General features: G+C 45.3%; 1 protein-coding gene across 1 annotated transcript; it reads right to left on the bottom strand.

The window, feature by feature from the left end:
• Window positions 1-3,643: 3,643 nt before the first annotated feature.
• On the bottom strand, window positions 3,644-22,852 carry KCNK12 (potassium two pore domain channel subfamily K member 12). Its single transcript, XM_061475249.1, has 2 exons — window positions 22,473-22,852; window positions 3,644-5,467 (listed from the first exon to the last, which is right to left on the bottom strand). Exons 1-2 carry the CDS (start codon window positions 22,822-22,824, stop codon window positions 4,572-4,574), a joined length of 1,248 nt encoding a protein of 415 aa, XP_061331233.1. The 5' UTR covers window positions 22,825-22,852; the 3' UTR covers window positions 3,644-4,571.
• Window positions 22,853-23,690: the final 838 nt, after the last annotated feature.

The raw sequence follows: 23,690 nt of genomic DNA on the forward strand, positions 1-23,690 counted from the left end.
GCCTCCACTGCTGCTTTAATCCTCCTTTCAGAGGCAAGTCATGGCTGAAATACAGGTAAACGGTATACATGGGCATAGTATACATGAATTTTTGTCTGTAGAAAGCTGGGGAGGAGAAGACTGGCCTGGGGCTGAAGCTGTGCTGGGACACCAACACTACACAACTGGCAGCATCACAGTGCATCTCTAGGTAACTCAGGCATGGCATGGGACAGAGCTTTTGTGTGATTCTTCTACCTCTCCTGTCTTCTACCTGTAATTTTTGCTGTAATAAGAGCTGTCAACTAGTTTATCAAGTAGCATGTACATGTCAGAGGCGCAAATACCCTTTATAACAGATTTTCTTCTCTCCATTTTCAGTTATGCCTACTGCTGCATGGCCCCAACCACCGCCTAAGGTACCTAAATAAGTCTTGCTAGCAGTAATGGGAGTTACTCATGCAACATTTCTTCCGCAGGGAGGCAAGCAAACTACAGCCTCGTCCTTCAGAAACTTCCATCTGCAACTGAGGTCAATGAGATTACTTCTCTGAACATGTGTATCATCTGAAGGACATCCTTTGCATTACAAGGGAAGAAAAAGCAATCCGATTTATTTTGCACAAAATGACAAGTGTGTTTGCAGATGGGAAGAAACCAAAGAGACCAACAGGATGACAGCTCAGTGAGACTCCAAACTTTGTCCACCACACACACACACAGAAGACAACCCCCAAGAAGCAGATGTAGTGACTCGCCAAACACTACAGGTTTCACAAGAAACTGTTCCCTGTAACCATTCTGCCCTGAGCTCCAAGGGAAAGATGTCACTTGGTCATTGTCCCTTATTGACCTTCATGAGCATTTGAATTCTCAGCTGCAAGGTATGAGCACATGGGCTAGGTGAACACGGTATCTCCTCCCTTCTCACTAGAGATCTGACCAGCTAATGCCTGCACAATCACTGCTCCCACTGTGGGCTGGCTCACAGGGATGTTCTAAGCCCTGCAGCTTTCTGCTGCTCCCAAATGCCCTTCTCAGGCTCAGGCAGCAAAAGACCAATTCGTGGCATGGGGTCTGGGCTCTTGCCTGTGCTGCCTCTACATCAGCTCAGCAGGCAACTGGGATGTCTGCATCTGCATCAGCTGGGAGTCACTGCAGGGTGGTGCAGAGGGGCTTGTGTCAGGGAAGATGAACCTTTAAATCCTAAGTTAATGGCATTCTTCCAAGGCTGTCCAAAAATAAACCCCCAATGTTTCAAGAACGTAATACAACTCCCGAGTTACCTTGGGAAAAGAAAGTGCAATCTAGTGCAGTGTGCCTTCTCTGTTCCTCCAGTTTCCTTCTGATTTCTTGTGCTTCTTTCAGCCTGCGTCTGGGTACTACAGGTATCTGCTTTGTTTGTGAAAATGAAATACCAGGAGGAATTGCACCTGGTGCAAGCAAAACGTGTTTAGGGTGTGATTCACAAAAGGAGCAGGCTGCCCTGGGAATCCTGAGTTGGATCATGCATAAGAAAAGAGAGGAATCAGGTGCCCAAGTCTGGCAAGTCTAAAGAGAAGCTGTCACCCCCAAAAAATCTAAAGAGCGAACAGGAAGGACTAGGAAAGACTGAACTCAAATCTCTTAAGTCCTCTTGACTCATGTACTCATGCACATGGGTGATGGGAGCCCTGACAGTGCTTTTAGGCAGAAGAGTAGAGATTTGGAGCTTGGTTTTCATGTGTCCTTGGAAAAATACTTCAGCTACTGAGTATTAGGAAGCTGTAAGGACATCCCTTGTCAGATGCTCCCTCCCGTGAGATCCACATCAGTAAACACGCTCTGAACCCTCTCATAAACTGGCCTTGATGAGCCAAGTGGGCTTAGGGATTTTTACAGGGCTTAGATACAAGCTGGGGCTCCTGTGGTTATGTCAGCTTCTCGGGATACCTGCCCTGCAAGAAATAGGGGCACTGGTATACAACTGGGCATGTACCTTGGATGTCTCTGAGGCTAAGAAGCAGCAGAATGGAGTTTATCAAGGATCTTAGGAGTAAAGAAACATTAGACCTAAGTGGACAGAGTAACAATCAGATGCCCACATCACTTGGGGAACCCAGCTCTAGGAGCTAATTCATCTCGCCCTGGAGTGAGTCGGGGCTGCTAAGGGTCCTGCAGTGGCACCACTGTGACCAATGGTACCAAAGGTACCAAAAAGACTCGGAAACAATTAAGGCATATTACAAGTCTGCCTTTGGGCTCTGAAAAAGTACAGAAATAGCAAAGAAGGTATGCTCAATTTCATATTATTTCACTGTATTTCCCAGGCAGGAACAGGTAGTTTGAAAACAATTTACAAAGATTTGAATGGGTCCCTAATCATAGTTATAATATTTATCCTTACGAATAACTTACTTAAAAAATCAAGTCCCATTCTTTTGCTTCCCTGCCTCTGCTAGTTCCAAAGATGTCCCCTGTGTCTATGGAAACGGCCTTCCTGAACTGGGTCTTTGCAGTCAGTCTTTGGGTCCTTCCCAGACCGTGACCTGCCCCTATACATCCTGCTTAAATTTATCCTTCGGTGGGCTTCAAATGAGGATCACCAAACACCCTGATCTCTGCCTGCTTCTTCAAAGGGCCACTCAAAGGTAGCATCTGAGATGGAGCACAGAGACAAACAGGCACTCAGACACAAACAGGTACTCAGACACAAACGGGTACTCAGACACAAACAGGTACTCAGACACATGGGCCTTAGGGAGTCTCTCTGCCACCAAGGAAGCTCCTGCCAGATCAATGCCTCTTGAATACCATGTCCTCTTATGCATGAGCCTGTATCAGCTAGAAAAGAACATAAACATCACTGCATGTTTCTGTCCAAATGCATCTTGATAAAAGTTGTGACTACACTTACAGTATGACACGGATCCACGTGCGATGGTTTATCTGCTGCTCGGATCCCTTCTCCTTTAGGCAAAAGATACAATCACTGCTATACTTCAGCTGGCAGACTCAAGTGTGTGAAATGTCAACTTAAAAGTCACTTTTCCAAGGTTAAATTCCAAAATCTTTTGCACTACTACAAATCTAAAGGAAAGCAAAAATGATGGATTCCCCAAACCCATGCAAGGCAAAGTAAAGTAAGTAAACAACAGAGTAAAATATCTGTATGAAATCTCACATTATGGAAATACTTTCAAACTTTTTTTACTATTCCTATTTTGTTTTCACCAGCTTTTTCAGTGCTCAACCTGGTACTCAAGGTCTTGCCTGCAATTTTCCAAGCGGTTTTCAAGAGCAGGCCATTGTCCCGTCTCAGAAGTTAAGCTTAAGTTTTATTTCTTATTTGATTCTGCTGGAATCAGCAGAAGCCTTTTTATTACCTTCCCAGCATTGAAAGAGTGGCAAAGGACAGAGAATTTAGAGAAATGATCCAGAGTTGTGCATTTATTTCTGAAAGAGACTCGCGGCAATTCCCTTGCACCCATTTGTCCTGCTGAACTAGACACTTAGACCTGGTTTGCTTCTGGTTCTTCAGCAATTGGGGCTAGGACACATTAAATATGACTTAAGATAGCAGTAACAGCCACTTCTGACTTAGTAACAACGTTCTGGGGGGGAAGCCATCTGGGGGAGTTCCAAAGCAATTCCCTTCCATATAACCTACACAGATTTGTGGGACCCCCAAAGAACAGTAAGGAAATCATTTGCATCAATCTCTGCAACTATATTGCAGAACTAGAAGATGCAAATTTAGGACCACAGAGAGTCTACATTCATTTTAGGTACTTATTTTCATATAAAAGTAATGAAATAAGCATTTCAGTGGTGATGCAAACACCAGAGGTGCATACTGGATTTTCCTGCATTACATGAAGTCAGTACCAAAGTTGACAATTGCCTGTTTCCAGTTATTCAGCAGGTAGGAATGGTTTTGCACATTTCCCTGATAATCCCCTGAAGAGTTAGGTAGCAGGTAGTGTTTCAGACAAGAATGGCTAAAAACCATCATTTGTAGACAGGGGAATTCAGCCCATTCAACCCTCTGTCACTGAAGTCAGCAACATTATTCAAGTGAAGCACAATCACCCTAAAGCTGATGTAACTGCAGTCACCTACGTGTATGTTATATACAGGCCTGTCATGAGGAACTGCTGAAGAGCACTGGGTACAAAATTCAGGGCCGGATCCAGACTTCAACAAACAGTGAGATACTGGTTTAGCCAACCCTTATCAACCCCAAGTTTGAATCTGGAGCCAAACTTGCCTACTTTATGCATTAACACAGAGTTTGGGCTCAGGCTAATGTTCTGAAGAACAACATCTTGGTTTTGACACCATCTTAACCATGCACACCATCCTTCTATAACTGCATCAGATACTGCACCAAAGACATCCAAGTCTCTTCCAAAAATCCCTTTGGGGAAAATTGTAGCATTACGGTAAAGATGTTACTGCATATTAGAGAAGACTTACAAAACCCCCAACTGAACACCCAATGAATACCAAAGCTGTCTCTGAAATGAAAACCTCCCAGTAGCTTACAGTGGTAATTCCACCCTAACCCCCTTTCTATTTTTATTAAAGAAACAAAAGGAATTTCAAAAACTCTACCTAGAATCACTCGTTTCTGCCAAGCGGTTGTTCATGATGGCCAGAGCACCCACCCCTGCAGAGAAACCATTTTGTCTCGTGTTGATACAGACATTCCTCGGGTAGCCGTTGGCCGTCTCGGACAACTGCTTTTGCAGAATGGCCAGGGAGACTTTACTGGATGCTGTGAGCTCCCTCATGGAGATCATCTCTCCAGAGAGCCTCCTCCCCTCGGTGTCGCTGTCGTACTGTCCATCAGCGTCCACTGAGATGTTGTGTCGACGCAGGCGGGCTCCTGGGGTGATGGCATTGCGACGTCCAAGGCGGGCACTTGATTTATGGCACTTTGGGCAACATCTGCATTCGAATTTTTTCAACACCCAGTTCAAAACTTGCTTGATTACGATTGAGATGACATTAAAAAGAGAGTATATGCAACATACCCCCATTAATATAAATATGAAGTTTCCGAATCTGTATAATCCCTGATTTTGGTAAGCAGCGTTTTGGCTGCTTACCAAATCTCCAAACCCGATGGTGCTGAAGGTGACAAAGCAATAGTATAAGGAGTCAATGTAATTCCATCCTTCCACTGCCGTGTACATTGCGGAGGCGCAGCAGGAAAGGGTAATAGCAAAAATTCCCAGGATCAGCATTACATGGTAAACGGAGGGCTTCCAGCCCACAAGACTGCCCACCCCAGACATAGCTGGCCCCCTTCGGAAGTTGGGAGGTAGGAGACCGCTTCTTCTCAGCTGTCTTTCATGGCATGCCTTCATGATAAATGCCAGGAGAGAGATAATGCGCTCCAAGAAGAGGTTGAAGAAAAGGATAGTCCCAGCACACCCAAAAAGGCCATAAACGATGAGGAATACTTTTCCAGCCACGGTTGCTGGTGTGGTCATTCCAAATCCTAAGGTGGAGATAAATGTGTAATGTTAATGATATAGTGTTTCACGCGTAAGCTCAGGACATATGTAACTTAACAAAGGTCCCATCCCACCGGACAAAAGACATGCTATACCTAAGTCAGCTTAGGCCAACATGAAACCAAGTTTTGTTAAGAATGAAGAAGGCACCAGTAAGCCCAACAAGAGACTAAAACTCAAGAGCAAGTAAAAACTCCTCGCAGAGATGAAAGGCAGCATATTACCACTCAGTAAATACAAGTGAAAGCATTCCTGAGTCCAAACCTCTCCAGATGAGGTGAAGAGGCCATTTCTCTGCTCCCACGTGTATGAGTCAGCATGACCTGATGGAAAGCTTAAGCTCTGTTACAAGCTGTAACCCAGCGTAACGCTTTTGTTTCCAAGGTCTGATTATACCATTCCCCGAGAAGATGAGAATTTTCATGTTGTAAAACAGGGAAAAAAAAAACAACTCCCAAATACTGAATATTGTTTTTAAAATAACAGCACTTTAAAGCCTTAACCAAATCCCAACTGCGGCCAGCCCACTTGATACCACCACGGAAGGAAAAGCCATCAGCGAGATACCCACACTGCAGAGCCGTCTGGCAGACTGGTAATTGCAGCAGGCAAAAAACACTGCTGCACAGTTAAATAGGAAAATCAGAGTATGCAAACTCAGGAAAGAGACAGCAGCAATATTAATTCACCTCCTCTTTACAAGAATTGTATTTTGACATTACTCATACACCTACTTTTCTATATAAGTAGTAGTGCCTTGTAGCTACAGATGCTTAAATAACAGCAAAAGCGATCTTAAACTTGCATGCAGATACAGTAAGTTTGCTCCATGTTATTTGCTGATACCAGTTATTTTATGAAAAATAATAACATGTATTTCACATCCTATCTCTGAAACTCAATCCTGTAACTACTGTCCTTGTCCTGCTCTTCTTCCCCATAAAAATGCTCAGTTGTTCAGGCTGCTTTTATTTGTTCATGGCTAAATGTGGTGCCACATGAATAAATAACCACATTTAATCTAAATTAATGGTGTGTGACACATCCGCATGCCAAAACATCTTCACCTTAATGTTCTGTATAAATGCTGAGCAAGTAACATATTCAGGGAGGTGAATATCAACATCTGACCACATCAATGGCAGTTTGTGAATACAAACTTCTGGTATAGAGCATAATGACATCACTAAACCCAGTTTATCATCATGATGCAGCTTTAAACAGAACCGGAAAATTAGATGACACTGCTGCTTGAAATACATTGATTTATTTTTGCAATGACTCTACTTTTCTGGGTAATTTATTTGTGCTACCTGTGTGCTTCACTGATACAGCATTCTGCATTTGTCGATACAAGAATGGGAACGCTCATGAAAAGTAAACTTGGAAATGTCTTTTCAATGCCAGGAAGGTGCACGAGGAAGGAGGTGGTTCTACTTTCACAACAGATCTGGCATGCTTGGGAACAACTGTGGGCCAGTAATTCGGACTATACTGCATCATCGGTTTCTTCACAGCAGAAACAGTCTTTTCTGCAAAGGACAGTGAAAAACCTGCACAGTATTACCAGAAAATAAAACATTAGCAAAAAGGTCCTCAGATTTTGCTTTCCGGACCCACAGCCTCTCTGTTTTGTCATGCTAAAAGACCACCTTTGAGGAGACCTCATGAAGCCTGCCTCGGGCTTCCAGGCTTAACACGCGTGACTGGGAAGCTCTCCTCAGTTCCTCCTCCTCTATGGGGTGAAGCTGTTACCTGGGTTGGGCTGGTTGCTTGCAGAAGCCTTCTCATATGATGATGAATACCCACCAGTTCCTGGTCCTTAGAAGAAGCCACGGAGCTTGTGGTTGCCAGCTAAGGATATACGGCCAGCTCGTTATGGAGAAAGCATCTGTTAGCCCATGCCTTGTCAGCAAAACATTTGAACATGTGCTTCACAGCGAGCATGTGAACATCACCATCAAAATAAATGGGTTTATTGTCACACATATGGCTAGACACATTTATTAATTAAAAAAAAGAGAAATAGTGACAGTTTGGATCAAGTTGTAAATGTGCTGAAGCTTTTTAGTATTTGCTGGGGATCATTCATGAGAGGTGGTGAAGTTTTGCATTTTTGATGAGGTTTGTTTAAGCAAGATCTTCTGACGCATTATTGAGCATGTAGCTATGCAAGGTGAAAGGACCCATCACAGCCATGAGAGTGCTAACAAATACATAAACCAGGCAAAAAGTAAGACTAGGCAAACACAGCAACTTCAGGTCAACAGCTAGCAGATAGAAGCGCACTCGTGCTTTTTGTGCAGCGTCTTCTTTTGTTAGCTGTGTTTGTCCCTTCAACACCACCTGGACCGTAAGGCATTAGTCCTGGTATGTTCTGTACAACACCTCTGAGCTCAGGCCCTGCTCTAAGATAAGTACATCATGTCGTCAGGGTGAAACAAATTCATCCAGAACTGTCTGTGTTTCCAAGAGAGATGCTCTGCATTTCTTGGTGGCCTTGACACATATTGCACAGGTACCTTGAGGTTGATTTCTGTGTGGAACAGACACAGGATTTCAACCTCCCTCATGATAATTCTGCCCTAATCTACCTCACCACTTCTTGTCTCTACAAGCTCTATGGCAGCATTAATTTCAGCTGTTCAATACTACTTCTCCCCAGACAAACAGAATTAGAGGTGATAAAAACTCTCAGGTAACACCCTTCAGCAGCCCCTCATGGGTAAGTGCTGGCCATTGACGAGTCCCTCATCCTGCCCTGCATAATAGGTTTTGTGGTTACTATTCTGCTCATCTGGATTTTTAACTCACTTAAGCTGGTGATGGAATCCAGAGGCAGTGAGACTGCACAAATATGTGATACGATTCCTGTTGCTCCTGCTTTCTTTTCTTTTCCCTATTTTCTTATGGGTAAAAGAGGTTTGATGCCAGAGGACAAAAAGGAATAGCAGCAGCTTTAGTACCTGTGAGCTCTACTTTCAGGCCAGTTGTTTTACTCTACTTTGAGATAAAAGGGAGTGAAAATTTTCCATTAAAGTTGCCTATTTACCCAGAGAATGAAGAAAGTTTTCACCCCGAAAACAGAATATAAGAAACTCTTCCAGCCTTTACTATGGCAGCGTGTCCCTGCCTCTTTCAGCCAGCCCCCAAGCTCTTCTTAACCAGCTTTCCTGCCATGAGACTTGGCTCATACATCCAAGTCAGCACAAATGAGCAATCATTTTAAATCCCAGAGTACTTTAATCATGAGACTAGCATCACCTCCGTACCATTATGCAAGTATAATGCAGTTACATTTAAAGGAATCAAAAGAAACTAAAATTGCTGAATATAACTTTTTAAACAAATGGTTTTTCAGTAATAAACAGAAACCCCCCATAACTAGAATGCTGCTTCCAGATGGAAAGAAGTTCTCGCACCGTAATGACTAAGCTCCTATCCAAGACTGGTCCCTGATAGATGGGGGTTACAGAACACAGACACATAAAGTAGGAGCAACCAATTTGTTTCATCTCTGTTCCACACTTGCTTTATTTCATGGCTTTCCAATAGTCTTGGTTGGACTTTACTAAGTTAACATACACCGTATCAAAGAACGAAACGCCATATTCCGAATTTGGGTTCTGGTGCTCCCTTCAACCCCTTTGCCAGCTGTTAATATTTCATCATCCTTGCTCGACAGTCATACCTGTGTATTTCACAACTACCTTTCATTTATTCTACAGCTCCTTACCACCCAACACACAGAAACAGTTGCCCTGGATACACGGTCACAGCTCAGAGCCGACAAAACTGCCACAGATGGAAACCTGCTGCATCCAATGCTTTTGCCCTAGGAGCGAGAATTCCACAAGGCAGTTCTTCCACCTGGCTTTGCATTTTCAGACTACAAATGAAAAACTTCCTTTCCCTTTAACATCTTTGTCAGCCTGTGTCCTGGGTTCAGCAGGTATTAAAATATTTTATTAAAATACCCCCCTTTGGGCTCAAACTGTAATTTTTTTTAGAGCTTTTCCACTGCTGGAGCCTTTAGTATAAATTTCGCTGTAAAATCACATCTCATCTCCTTTAGATTACTCTCTGGAAACAGAGCCTCTGAACATTAGTTGTCGCCCCAGCACTTTGTGTATTAAGACACTTTAACTTAGACCCATGCTATGTCTGAAGATATGAGACACCACTGCAGGTTTTAGGGCTGGCCTAACCTGTATCATACACAAGCCTGCAGTCCTTGGTGACCCATGCACTGGAATAGGTATCCCATGGAGAAAACACTGAGTAACTATGCAACTCCCATAATCATAGAATGGTTTGGGTTGGAAGGGACCTTAAAGATCACCTAGTTCTAACCCCCCTGCCATGGGCAGGGACATTTTCCACTAGATCATGTTGCTCAAAGCCCCATAGTCTCCCTGTCTATCATCCATCCATCATAGAATCACAGAATATCTCAAGTTGAAAGGGACTCATAAGGATCACCCATCTACCCATCCTTGGTAAACCACTTCAAGTTGAATAAGCAGGCTGTTCCTGGCATTTCATTTTTTTTTTTTTCCAATCTTATTAACATTCTGTTAACATGGAAGAGAGTAAAAGTGAAATGTTAAGTCTGATCCTAATGCATTTCCCTGAATAGCCCACAAAGCAAGTGGCTTGCAGTCCATAAATCTCCCCAAAGCCTACCGTAAGCAGATGGTCAGAGCTCCTGTAAATCTGCTTGGTGAACCAGGGGGAGCTAAAGCAGGTCTTTGTTCTCCCCAACTCCTCTAAGTGTTTGGTACATGAAAATGTGCACACATGCACCCAATCCGCCAGAGACTATGGGAAAAGATGCCTACTCTGTGACCTGAAAAAGCACCATGATAAACTCAATGCATGTCCAGGTCATCGCTGTTGCTCCTTGTTACTTCCTCCTCGGTGAAATACTTGTCAGGTACTTGAGACAACTGCTACTCAAAGGAGTCACACTGGCAGAACAGAGCCAGGAGATGATTAATTGAACACTATGGAGTTTCAAGAAGCTGCAGGCAACTATTAACAGCTTGCCACAGGACCAATTCTATTCTGTTTACACACAACTGTGAACAGGTTATTGGTCATCCAAAGCGCTGCGATGTACAACACCAGCGAACACCAGAATCAATCACCCTCAGCGTTTCCCTACTGGCTGTGATTTAAATCACAATGTGAAAGGTCATGGCCACACTATCGTTCCTCTTTATAACATAATGGTTTTTAAAAGAGTTAATAGAATTGCCAGCCTAAAATAACCAAAGCTTCCTTGAAAAGAAAAAAAAAAGTGATTAACTTGGCAACTGTGACATTAAATAACTAAAAGATGAAGCTAATAAATGGTTGCTAGTTACTAGGTGCATGTGAAAAGCATAAAGAGACCGAGAGGTAACAATATTTTCCTGCAGAGGTGAATGACAAAGATGAACCTAAAATTATACCCAACAGTGACTTGGTGAGGATGAGAAACAGGGCTGGACAGCAGCATGGCAGCCGCATCAGGGCAGGAATGCCAGGACTTCCCCACTTCTCTGGCAACCTGTGATTGCTGCTCATGGGCAAGTGGTTTGCACTCCCATGGGCATCCCTGGAAAGCAGAAGGCTGCCATGAAGGGACTGCCCTGTGGAAATGGAGCAGGAGGCACCAGCAACGGAGTGGTGTGATGGAGAGGGCCGTGGAGGTACAAGAGGCGCCGGTGGCTGTGGTCCTGGGTTTGAAGAGGGCACGTGGGTGCCCTGGAGAGGAAATTCTGGAGGGGATAAGGTGGTGGCGGATCTCTGCTATAGTGGAGACAGGGCAGCCTGGGGGCTATGAAGCTGCAAGGAAACCTCCTCTGATGGGAATATGAATCCTGACCCCAGAGGCAGGGTCCTTGCATGTGGAGGTGCTGCCATGCGTGGCTGATACCTGGCCATATCAGTAGGCAGGTGAAGAGGGGACCCTATGCCCTACAGAGAAGGTCTCACACATGATAAGATTTGGAATAATGTATTTAGGATGAAGGATATGCTGGACCTGAGAAGACTAAGGGTGATGTTTCTTCTCAGAACCCTTGATGCGGTCTAAGGCATTGGGAGTGCCCCCTAAGATCCCCTAGGAAAGGGGAGAGTAATAACCTCCTCAAAACCTGGCTGCTGATCATAGCATGCTTCCCGAGTGTGTTTTTCTATGCTGACACCTTCTAGGTGAGCTTTCCAGGGAAGATCTTCAGTTTCTAGTGAGTACTTAGGAGGTGCATGTTACCAGCTCAAGTGGCTTAACTTTTGTGAACCTGAGTGATAAACGACCCTTAAAAAGAGAAAGACTGGAGCTGCAGCTGCACCAGCACTCTTGTTCTGTTTATTTACAAGTAGGCAAGCTTATTTTTCTCAGTTGTACTGCATGTTGCCCTTTCTGTGTACAGTGTGAGAAGAAAGCGCATACCAAAGACTAAACAAGGCCACCCTTGCTCACTACAAAATGCCATTATCATAGAGGCACAGCCCAATAAATACAGAAGAAGGCTGATCATCAGGTCTGGCCAAGCTGCTCTGGCGCAGAACCAAGCTCAGGAAGAAGCCAAAGTGTCTCTAAATCAGTTTTACAGTTCTCTGGCTGGGGCTGGCTGCTCCTCTATGTACCTTGTGCAAGCAAATGGGGACTGACTTGCGCCAAATGGGGAAAGTCATGGGCTTGAGGCCCGGAATCTTTGGCAAGCTTACGTTTGGGTTTTCTGGTTAATCCTACTGCAACAGAACACAATTTATAATGAAGGACAGAGGCCCTCTCCAGGGGCCCCATCATGAGGAGATGATGGAGAATGAAGCTTGGAGAAGGATGAAACTCAGAAGAGAAAGAATTCAAACTGCACAAAAAAAGTCAGGACTTACAAGTTGACATGACTCTTCCTGCCTCTTCACTGTAAAGGGATGGAGATGTCACCTGTCGTGACAGTATTCCCTCCCTATTAATATTCCTCTCTATATATCATTCATAAATAATCTTTCTTCCAACGCTTCAGGTTTTATTGCTGTCAAATAATATAATCTTGTCTGTTAAACTCTTGGTTTACAGTTACAAAGACTGAAACTATTTGCTTCATTTTATGCTGCCTTTCTTGGGCAAATCTTAAGCAAGATGATACTAAACCCTCTCTGTCAGTTACTCTGCCCCTTGGCACAGTGGGGGCTCTAATGGCTTGTTAAAACAGGAAGAATATGGGTTAGTGTTGGCTACATTAGTCCTAAACCACTTCACAAAGAAAGACTTCCAGACAATGGGGATGAAAGCAAGACACTCTTCTGGTTGCACCCTGAATCCCTGTGACCTAAACCTCAGCTCGTCCAGAGCTGCTTCCTCACATGATGATTGCAGGGTCTTATCCCTTGTTTTCTTTCCCTCCTTATCCTAACAGCTGGGGAAAGCCATTTTGCCATGATCTTCTCTGAAATGGTGGTGATGTTAATAATGAGAAAATATAGCCCACAGGCTCTGTTGTTTGAGTAAATTATATTACTATAGAAAAACTTTCTTGCACTAGAGGCTAAGGGTCTTCAAAATCCTACATTAGCAGCTGTTGGGGCTGTATCAAACCCCTGCTCACATTCCAGATTGGGTGCAAAAGCATCTGCCTTGTCTTACTGCAGTGCCAAACCTCAGCTAAACCACAGAGGTTGCTGAGACACTATCAGGCACAGGAAAGAGCCCTCAATTTAGAGTAACTGTTTTCAAAAACCAGCAGAAAACAAAAGCATGCTAGCCAAGAAGTATACAAAGTCCATCTCAGTGACCACGGATGTACATGAAGGTATAGCTCATGGACCACAAGAGTGGCCACTTCCTTCTCTCTGTTGAGTCCAACATCTGAAGCCATACTCTGACATCTTCCTACAGTCTTCATGCAGCTGATGAGACAAACATTGCTTCAGAAGTCAACTTCTCTCACAATCTTGATTTTTGATCCTTTAAGGCTGCTTCGACTCTTATTTTCCTATGATTTTGAGAATGTGTTTTGTGTGGATAATTGTGTTTCTAAGCAACACCCTAACAGGAAACTTATGCTCTGTCACTTCAAATGGAGTGTTACAAACATTAGCATTCACACCTGCTTTCGCTGGTTTTTGAAACCTGTCATTGGGTTGCAGGTGCCTGAGTAGACCCAAGGTTATGCAAAATGTTTGGGGTTTTGGGGTTGGTTGGTTGTTTTTTTTTTAACTGCACAGGGAAAAGAACAATGACTTCCAAATTATTTTGTTATAGTCTCGAGACATTAGGGGCTTTGAGAGAATACTTGAACTTGCCACTCCAGTGCCAGTACACCTTACAACACTTCTCCTTTCAGGCTAAGAAACGGCATTATCTGAATTTCACAAGTGGTCTGGGGTGTATGTCATATTTCCCCAGGTAAGTCTAATAAAACAAGATATCACTCCTGGGCTTTCTAAGCCTTACAGATGAGAAAGGCTGTCAAATGGTTTCTTCTGCCACCATTGTTTGTGAGAAGAAGCATCAGTTACTGTATTCAGAGAACATCCATTTCTTGACAGCTGGCTCAGCTGTTCTGCTTCACAAAGAGTTAGCCTATAAAGATGGACCTATAGGCTAAAAATACCTTAAACATACAAACATCTTTTCCACTATTTTGTTTTTTTTTCCTCCAAATCTCTATACAAACGTCTACAGTTGCAATTTAATTAAAGAGCTCTGATAAATCTACCTCAACTTCTTAATGGTTTAAATATGATTTCACGAGTCCCTTATTTCAGAAGGCTCCAGCTGTATGCAAAGAAACAAATTCTCAAGTATCTTTTTGCTCAAGCAGCTCTTCCAACTCCTTCACAAACGCACAAAGACCTAATTTTAAGTAATAGAAATACAGGGTGACTGGAGTGCTGACTAACCACTCATTTCTCACTTTCTATTTCTGCATTTAACTCATCCTTCCTTAGTACGCATTTCCCTTGACCACTTCCAAATGTAATGACTCTGAGCAACTTTCCCACGTTACCAAGATCATTTTATCTGCGATTGTCCTGGTCGTTGCAGTTCTGCCAGTAGCAGTTTTTGTAAATGGACAGATCATTTTATCAAACAGCTTCCTTCTGCCCCTCTCATTAAAATCATAATTTGGATTTAAGGTCTTTACACCGCGGTGAATTCCAACGCTGAAGGACTTAAAGTAGATTTGGCTTCACACACACTGAACACAAACGACAGTGTACTTTTTGTCTGTCCTCAGGAGAGGGATATACTGCTTGCACAAGACCCGGTGTGAGCAAAGAGATGACAGAATATTCAATAATGAAGAACCAAAAGGATTTTATCTGGTTTCCTTTTTAATTGAAATTACCTGAATTAGTTTCTCACCCAGTTCTCATGTGCACAAGTCTCCCCTTAGCTTCTATTTCTGCTGTGATTAAATCTGCCTCCGTAAGACTTAATGAATACTCGGCCCATCATTTCTAAAGGGTAAGAAGCTGCAATGCTACAGGCTCAGAAAGGTTAACATTTGTTGAAGAATCACTGTGGGTATGAAGGTATTACTGCTTTTTTCATCAACAAGTATGGAGAACTTACTATGGATTTTTAAACACGGGCAATAGCAGTGCCTCACCCATGTAAGTAATACATTAACATCAAACCGTTCAATTTCTTACCTTATTCCACTCCAAAGCTTTAATTACTTGAAAAGGCTCCTAACGCTTTGCCTCATCTAATGCAATTAGATTCAATTTGCTGCTTCTCATTTGATTCAAGAGAGACTGCATTGAAACCTCCCCACGTCTACAGCTAGGTACGTACCACCCATTGCCACCAACAGATCCACTGAGCTCAGGGAGATGTATTACCTACAGTAATGACAAGGGCTCGCAACATCAGGCTTACATTTGTTATGCCTAGCGTGCCAATAAAATGAATAAGGCAGGATTTCCTCAAGCTCTTAGACTGGTCTACTATTGACTTCAGCAGAAGCAAGCTATTGAGGAGATACAAAATTAAACCTATCTGATTTGTCTGGATTGCTATGTAATTGCCCCTTAGATTATAATTCTGTTTGTTACGTCAGTATTTCCATTCACAAAAGGTTTTATTATCACTTTGAAGATGCACTGCATTTAGGATGACTGTGACGTTCCCCTAATCCTTGTCCTTACCCATCTTCTCCCAAAATGCATTTGGATATGTACTCGGAGCTGACACAATATGAAAACTGTCTCTTTTGATAAAGGTAAGCGATGCTCAGGCAGGTACAGGCTATGGTTCCATTAGTATCAAGCTGTTATCATGATAAAAATTGCATGATTAAATGTTCAGAGTCGGTTGTCTGTTGCTCTAACCCTGATGCTACTACAGCATGAGCTAAAATTCTCATTGACTTCAGTACCTGCAAAGACAGGGTAATACTGCGTTCATTAAAATAAAGATATGATGCTGTATTTTCCAGCACACCAGCGGTGCATATTGTTACATGAATTGCCAGCAAATCTATCCTATAATTGTTCTCCTCTTCTCTCCACGATGAAGAGCAGTTAAAGTTCACATAAAAGCAAGGCAGCGTGCTTGCAAAGATGACCCCCCAGTAAAAGCGAGACAAAATGCTGAAGTGTGTATGAGCTGTGTCAAACTGAAGACAGTTGTAGAAGGAGGAAATACTGCAAAAAGAAACGAGGGTCAAGAGCAGCACTAACCCCAGGGAAGAGGGACAGGTCTAATGAGGAACACAAAGGAACCATAAAGCTTTACTTCTGAATTCTTTTGGTAGTTGTTAACTTGAAACAAAGACATCAAACAAATATTCAAAACCGAATCAAGCAAGCAAACCACCAGCAGAGGAGGGCATGCTAACTGGGAGGCAACCAGCAGAAGCTGGAGAAATGAAGAGTGCCTGGGAAAGGCAGGTGACAGGGGAGCATTAGGTGAGATTGAAGAGAATGGAAGAGGGAATATCCCCAAGAGAAAAGGGGGAGTGCAGAGGCTAGAGACCAGGCAGGCTCCATGGGAACACATCCTGTAGGATTTCAGGCAGGATTTGCATTTATGAGCCCACAGTAAACAGGGCAGCTGATAAGCCCAGCAATTACTCTGTCCTCACTGCTATTACAGGCATGGCATCTGGTTCACAGGGTGGTTGCTTAGTGATAAAGATGGACTGGCTGGAGCCATGTGTGTCACCTCCGTGGATGGAGAGCTGTCAAAGCGGTATTTTGGCCCACCACCTTTTGGTTTGCAATCACATCTCTACGCTCTGGTAAGTGCACAGGGAACTGAAACACAGGTACTGGCTGCCCAGCAGGACTACCAATGAAAACCAGACTGAGTGCTGTGCTAAGTGTCCACTAAGTAGACATTGCTCCCTCAATTACCTGAGTGAACGCCGCAACAATGGAGAAGCCTTGATTACAAACTCCGGTTTGTCTTTGTTTAGAACCTGAACCAGCACATAGTAATACAGAACTTCCCCCGACTTGTGAGATGTGGGACCTGCGATGCTGGGAATATTCTTTATTCCCTGATGTTATAGACAGCCTATGGGGTTTTTTGGGTGACTACACTAAGATGCTGTGCTGGTTGACATTCAGTTTGGAGACCGCAGGTTTCAGTGCGTCCATCAGCTGAGCACCCCGAACTCCACAGCTACAGCAAAAAAGAAATCTAATCTGGTTATCTTTGACTTAACATCTTCAGCCATAAAACAACAATTAGATCTCTACCTTACTGATGTTAGTGTTCTGAAATTCTTGCTTTCATAGGGTTTAATATTTAAGAAACCTCTGAAACTCGCAGATTAAGTAATCTGAGTTGATGTGCTCTGCAGGACTCAGTTTAGATGACTGAAGCACAGTAATAGCTTCATTTTGTGGGTCTGGCATAACCCTCCAAGGGCAGGTAAACCCTAAGTAGTACTGACTAAAATAGTATTTTCAGAAAACTTCCTGTCTTTTAAGAAGGGCCTTACTTAAAGTACTGGGGCTCCTCTGTCCTGCCTTCCAGAATAAAAATCCAATAAATTTAGGATCAAAATTATTTCATCGCAACCCTTCAGTGAAGACACCTCAAGTCATCTGCATAATTACATGGATGTAACCCAAATAAAGTTTCCTGTTGCTGCTCCCAACAAGAAGGCAAGCTGTGATTTAGATTACTTTTCTGCTCAGGGCACCCAATTTACGCCACACATTTAGGAAATCCCTATCAGCGGCACCCTAAGAAGTTAATAGTCCTATGCAGCTGTGGCAAGCAGAAAACATCGCTACGGTGCCAAATCTTCATCTGAGGAAAATCAGTATCGTATCACTTGTCTCCACAGAAATATGCTGATCACTGACCTGCTGAGTGAGCATCTTGTTCTCTGTTCCTCATCAAGATTACTTGAGAAAATAACTTCTGGAAATCCACTGGTACATTGATCACACGTGGCTATGGAATCAGATCTGGTCACAGCACACCAAGCTGAAACACACTCTCATGCTGGCTGCAGACCACGTATAGGATAGCAAAGACAAATAACCTGACACTGCAGCTTAACAACACCACTTGCTCTTCCAACTGCTTTCTCATTTGGTTTTTGCTTGGTTATTTTTTAACTTCAAGAAAGTCAATCCTACGGGTCATTGCCCTCTAATCTGAACCCTCTGCAAAAGCTTCCTGTACAAGCCTTGGAGAACTGCAGAGCCCTGAGAAAGCAGAACACTGACGCTGATCAGCTGCACACTCTGGTTTGACTGTCACCCTTTGGTTTATGTTGGCCATACAGACAGTGAAATTGCATCCACAGAGAGCCAGAACCTTCCCCAGTTGCAGCTCAAATTCATATCCTGAAATACAACAATGAAGACAGGACAAATATATTTTCCCCTTAAAGTCTACAGACCATCTGGGTTGTTTGTGGAATTTCTTGCCAAATTACCATCTGAAGTGCCTGCTCTCAGGCGGGCTCACTCCCTCCCCAACATCTTACCATGCACTTGCTGGGCTGTCCAACTGCCTTTTGCACATCACTTCTATTGAATTATCACCTTCAGCACATCTGGACATCCGGATTTTCTCAGAAGACTACAACACAGAGCCAGAGGATAGTTTAGAAGTGAGTGGTTCTGGTGCCTAGGTTGTGGAGCACAAGCAGAGATGATGTGCTGGATATGCTGGGTGTCTACAGAGTAGCCAGGGAGAAGAAGTTCTAACCCAGCCAACACGCTAAGCAAGGACAGAGCAGCTGCTGGGAGCTAGTTAGCTGGTAGAAAATACATCTCTCATTACATGGTTGTTCTTCATGGACTTCTAAGCCCTGTCTCTCATCTCACTGTAGGGCTGTGCCTCACCTCTTTAAGAGCAGAGCGTGTCCCATCCCTTTTGGTGGAATTGTCAGTCCACCCAAATACTGAGTCATTTAATGTGATACTTCAGGGATAAGGCAAGTATAAACAGTCCGGCTCACTCCTACACACTGTGACCTAAGCACCTGTAACTCTCACACAGCTGTGCAGAGAGAAGGTCTTTGCACCTTTTCTTCCCAAGAGCCCTTCTCAAGCACCCGTAATCCAGACATGTTCCATCCCAACACAATCCACACACAGTATAAGTGGTTCTTAAAAACATTAGGTTGAAAAATCACTTTTACATATTGGAGTACTTCTTTGGAGCTCAATTTTAATGCCTGATACAGATTTCTATAAAACAATTGTATTGTTTGATGTTTGAAATGTGTGTACTTACACATAAGAAGCTTAAAATCCAAATTTATTAAGCTGATGTCTCAGTATGTTTTACTGGATAGGCACCTAAAAGAGGGAAAGAAATCTGGATGTAGTGTCTAGGCTCATGGACTGCATTAGAAATCCAGAGCTTCAGGCACCCAGAGCCGCCTTATGTGCTGTGCAGAATGAATCTATGCTACCAGAATCTGGGGAAAACTATGATCAACTATGCTGTACTCTGCAACATTTTACCAGGAAGAAAACTGACCTGAGTCCTTAACAAAGTCCTGGGGTTTTGTGATTTGAACTCTGGGAAGGAAAGAAAAAACTCAACTGAAAGTCTATTGCCAGTTAGACCAGTGACTCAAGAATAAATGTCACCTTGCTGTTCCTTAAAGAAATCAGAACAGTAATAACTGCTTACAAAAAATACCTTTTGAAGTGAAAATAGTGACTGAATAAGTGGTGTCGACTGACAGCAAGCCATCAGAAATTAGACTGAAGAATTTTCTTACATAGCTCTGAAAACTGGGATATGTCTAATGAAAAACAGACTCAACATTTCATTATTCAACCACAAACAATGCAATAATAAAAAAAATGAATGCCCAGAGTGCTATCAAGAGGGTGATTTATGGACTGCAAGCCACTTGCTTTGTGGGCTATTCAGGGAAATGCATTAGGGTCAGACTTAACATTTCACTTTTACTCTCTTCCATTTCTTAAAGACCTCACTAACATGTTTCTTTCTCACCCAGAGGGTTTGACTGTGTCCCTGTGTAATTAGGGAAGACGCAGAACTGCAACCAGGGAAGTACAAGAAGACAAAGCACCTAACGAAGGGAAGACGGTCTGCTCAGCAGAGGCTCTGCTCAAGAAGGATGGATGGAGAAGTCTTCTCCAAGCCAAATGGTGCCTAACCCTTGTGTTCACAGAAGGATGAAGAACTGGAGCCTCCCTCCCCCTGTTCAGCTTACACAAAGCCCAGGAGAGCTTGCAGCCCTGTCCCTGGGTGACTTTATTTTGATGCCTATATACAAAGGATTTAGTAGTTCTATTAAAACCAGTGAGAGCAGAGTGAGGACTTGAAAAGACGCATCGAGTTTTCTGTAAGTTGGAATCATCTACTGATAAGAGGCTGAGTAAGCTGTGGGTGACTTAGGCTCGACAGACATGGCATCTATTTGCTGTTTGTTAAGCAGTGAGTAAGAAAGCCTTCTGATGCATCACTAGGATAGGAGCATGTTTAGCTGGAGTAAGAAAGTTGCTTTGACACACGTAAATGATGAAGTTGTTGAGGAAGGCAAGTTGTTTTGACTCTAGATGTCTGGCAGTTCTTGGCAAGGTTGAGTAATGACAGTGTTCTTGTCAATTAAATGTAACATGAAGGCAGGTGGAATTGCCCAGAACCAGGATAATATGGCATGTGAGCTGAAGAGGAACCAAATGGACTCCAGGTAGGTAGGTACATGGCCTTCACTATGCCCAAAGGCACAACTCAGCTTCACTTGCAGCCACCTTCTCCTTCGTCTCCTCACTTGGAGCAAAACCTCACTCTACAGCAGGCTCACTGAACTCACAGTACTGAAAGTAATCCAGGAGTAAGCACTAACAGGTAATATGCCAAAGGAAAGCACCACTCAGAGGGACACTTGGCAGAATCTGGACTTTATTGTAGCTTAGGAAAAACAACCTTCAGCCTCAATCTTGCGCACGAAGGAGAAAAATGACTGCTACTGCTGAACCCAGGACAGAGATGTAGATGTTATTGGCTATAGAGAGCAGTCCCCTACATTGCACTACAGGACTACGAGAAACGCAATTCTTAGTTCAGCCACTTACACCTGTCAAGACTGCCAAAACCCCTGCTGAGTTTCTCATTCCCTTCACCCAGGTACAAATGACTGCAGCCAGGGCAATGAAGTGGAGATGCAAACAAATGCTTGCAAATGAAGAGGAAACATTTTTCATTTCAATAACCACAGGGAGGAGAATTCAGGGCTGGAAAGAAGTGAGCAGATTTGCCTTTACACATTGCCTGAGTTTGCTACAGCAGGTGCAAGGAGAGTGTACACCAACTTCGTCTATCCATTCAGGTCAGTCATACCGATCTCTTAAAAATCACAAAATCATAGAATAGTTTGTGTTGGAAGGGACCTTCAAAGCTCATCTAGTCCAATTCCCTTGCAGTGAGCAGGGACATCTTCAACTAGATCAGATTGCTCAGAACCACATCCAGCCTGGCCTTGAATGTCTCCAGGGATGGTGCTGTGTTACTGTGATGCAGGCAGCCTAACACTTACTTACAATGGTGTTTTAAAGACTGGACTACTGGGTGTACTTGAAAAGTTAACTGAATTACTCGATGCAAAAAGTACCAACACTTGTCAGCACTGCTGCAGTCACTGTCACAACTCTATTAATCAGTTACTATTGATAAAACCATATCCAAACGTAATGAATTAAGCACAACAACAAGCTGCGCATTTCTGCCCCTCTAATAAACATCTGTCCTTCTAATTAAGCCTGACATTTACACTCAGAAGCCCTAAGACACTGGCCATCAGAGAGACAAAATCGGTAAGATCTGGTGTCCACAGGGACAGGATTTCTCAAGCAACACTCTGACACCAGCAGAAAGCCGCAGCTTTACTCCAAGGAAATTTCCCACATGACAATTCTTAATGATGCTTTTAAATATTGTAGAGTAAAAAACGGTCATTTTAGAGTAAAAAAAAAATAATCCATAATTCCTCCTCCTAAAAGTCCCTATTTGCTCATAAAGTGCAGCTCTTCCTAATCACATATCGGACGCAAGTAACTGCGGTCAGCTGCAGCCGTACGGAGACGTACGGAGACGGTGTATTATGGTGCAGCTGGAAGAGACTCAGTTCAGCGAATGCCCCGATTCACGTACGCATCTTAACTTGGCCAGCAGTGACCAGTTCCAAGCTGAGCGGTCAGGCACCGCGAAAACCCGGCTATCGCTCAGGATCCTCAGTGCCCGCACCAAAAGTTTACTGGGGTCGGGGGCCGGTGCGGTTCCCGGCGAGACCCGAATCGCAGCGCAGCGCCGGTTCCCGGCTCCACACACTGGGGAGGGAGGTGGGACCGCGACTCCCCAACCCCGGGGTGAGGTGGATGTCAGGGACCCGGCTCTCACCGGACTGTAAGCATCCCCCCCCCGGTTGCCATAGCAACGCGGCAGCGCCTCTCCCCAAACTTTGGTCGCTATAACGACCGCCCCGGGGACCGCGGCCGCAGCACCCACCCGGCGGGCCCCGGCGGGGCGGCGCTCACCTATGGTGGAGACAACGGTGCCCACGAAGTAGAAGGCGCCGGGGAAGTCCCAGCGGGGCCGCAGGGCGTCGACGCGGATGCCCGCGGCCATAGCCGCCTCGTAGCTCCGCAGGAAGGCGCGCAGCTCCGGCAGGCTGATGTTGAAGATGCGGCTGAAGTTGTGGAGGGTCCGGTTCCAGCGGAGCTGCGCCGCCGCCTCCGACGGGCTCTCGAGGGCCGAAAAGACGGTGGCGCCGGCGCTCAGGTACGCCGCGATGAGAGCGGCCAGCAGCAGGAACCGCCCGTTGTCCTCGTTGAGGGGCGCCAGGCGCCGCCGGCGGCAGGAGCCCGCCGCCCCCCGCGGGGGCATCATCCGGTGCGCGGCGCGGCGGGCGCGGAGGGCGGCGGGCGGCCCCGGGCGGGGGGCGCGGGCATGGGGCGGCGCTGCGCGGAGCCCGGCGCGGCGGCTTCGCTGCAGGGGCCGCGGCTCTGAGTCATCCCCCGGCGGGGCCCCGGGGCCGCCGGCCTCGCCTGCCCGCCCTCAGCCCGACGCCCCGCGCCCCCGGGGCCGTGGGCTGCTGCGGCGCGCCCCGGCCGGCTCGCTCTGGCCATGCGGGGCGGCGGCGGCGGCGGCCCCGCCGCGGGGGAAACCGCTGCGGGGAGGCGGAGGCTCCGCACGGCGCCCGGTCGACGGCGGGCGGAGGGCGGGAGCGTGCGGCGCGGCCCCCGGGGAGCCGCATCCCCGGCGAGGAAGAGACCCCCGGCCCCGCCACCGCGCCCCCCCGGGCCGGGACGCCGCCGCCCGTGCCGCGCCCCCAGGGTGCCGCTGAGCCCGGCCGGGGGAGGGACGGGACGGGGCGGGGCGGCCCTGCCTTACCTTACCCTGCCCTGCCCTGCCTTTCCTTTCCCTCTCTTCCCTTTCCTTGCTCTTTCCATGCCGCTCCCTGCCCTCACCGCCGCGGAACCGGACGGCTGCCGGGTCCCCCCCGGGCGCCACCGGAGTTTGGCGGACAAAGCAAACGCGGTTGCCCCCTCGTCAATGTGTGCGATGCGCTTTGCCCCTGCAGTGGGTTTTTAGGTTTAAACCATCCTTTCTATGCCTGGTGCCGGGAGAGGTGTTTTTGAGGGAGCTGGTGTAGCGTTAAGTAATTAATACCGACCATTCCGAGGTGCACGAATTGTTGTTTCTGATCTGACTCCAGGTTTTGGGCTGCACGAAGTTAGACCCAAGAAAACGAT

Source organism: Pezoporus flaviventris, unplaced genomic scaffold (genome assembly GCF_033815535.1).
Source record: "Pezoporus flaviventris isolate CSIRO_AGI_PZ_B2104156 unplaced genomic scaffold, CSIRO_AGI_Pfla_v1 ptg000083l, whole genome shotgun sequence".
NCBI lineage: Eukaryota > Metazoa > Chordata > Aves > Psittaciformes > Psittacidae > Pezoporus > Pezoporus flaviventris.

What these genes read in the sequence shown, in the direction of transcription:
- KCNK12 (XM_061475249.1), bottom strand. Translation starts at nt 22,824, where the DNA reads ATGATGCCCCCGCGGGGGGCGGCGGGCTCCTGCCGCCGGCGGCGCCTG. An exon ending in CACCGTTGTCTCCACCATAG is followed by an intron (nt 5,468 to 22,472) that starts GTGAGCGCCGCC and finishes TCTCCACCTTAG; the next exon opens with GATTTGGAATGACCACACCA.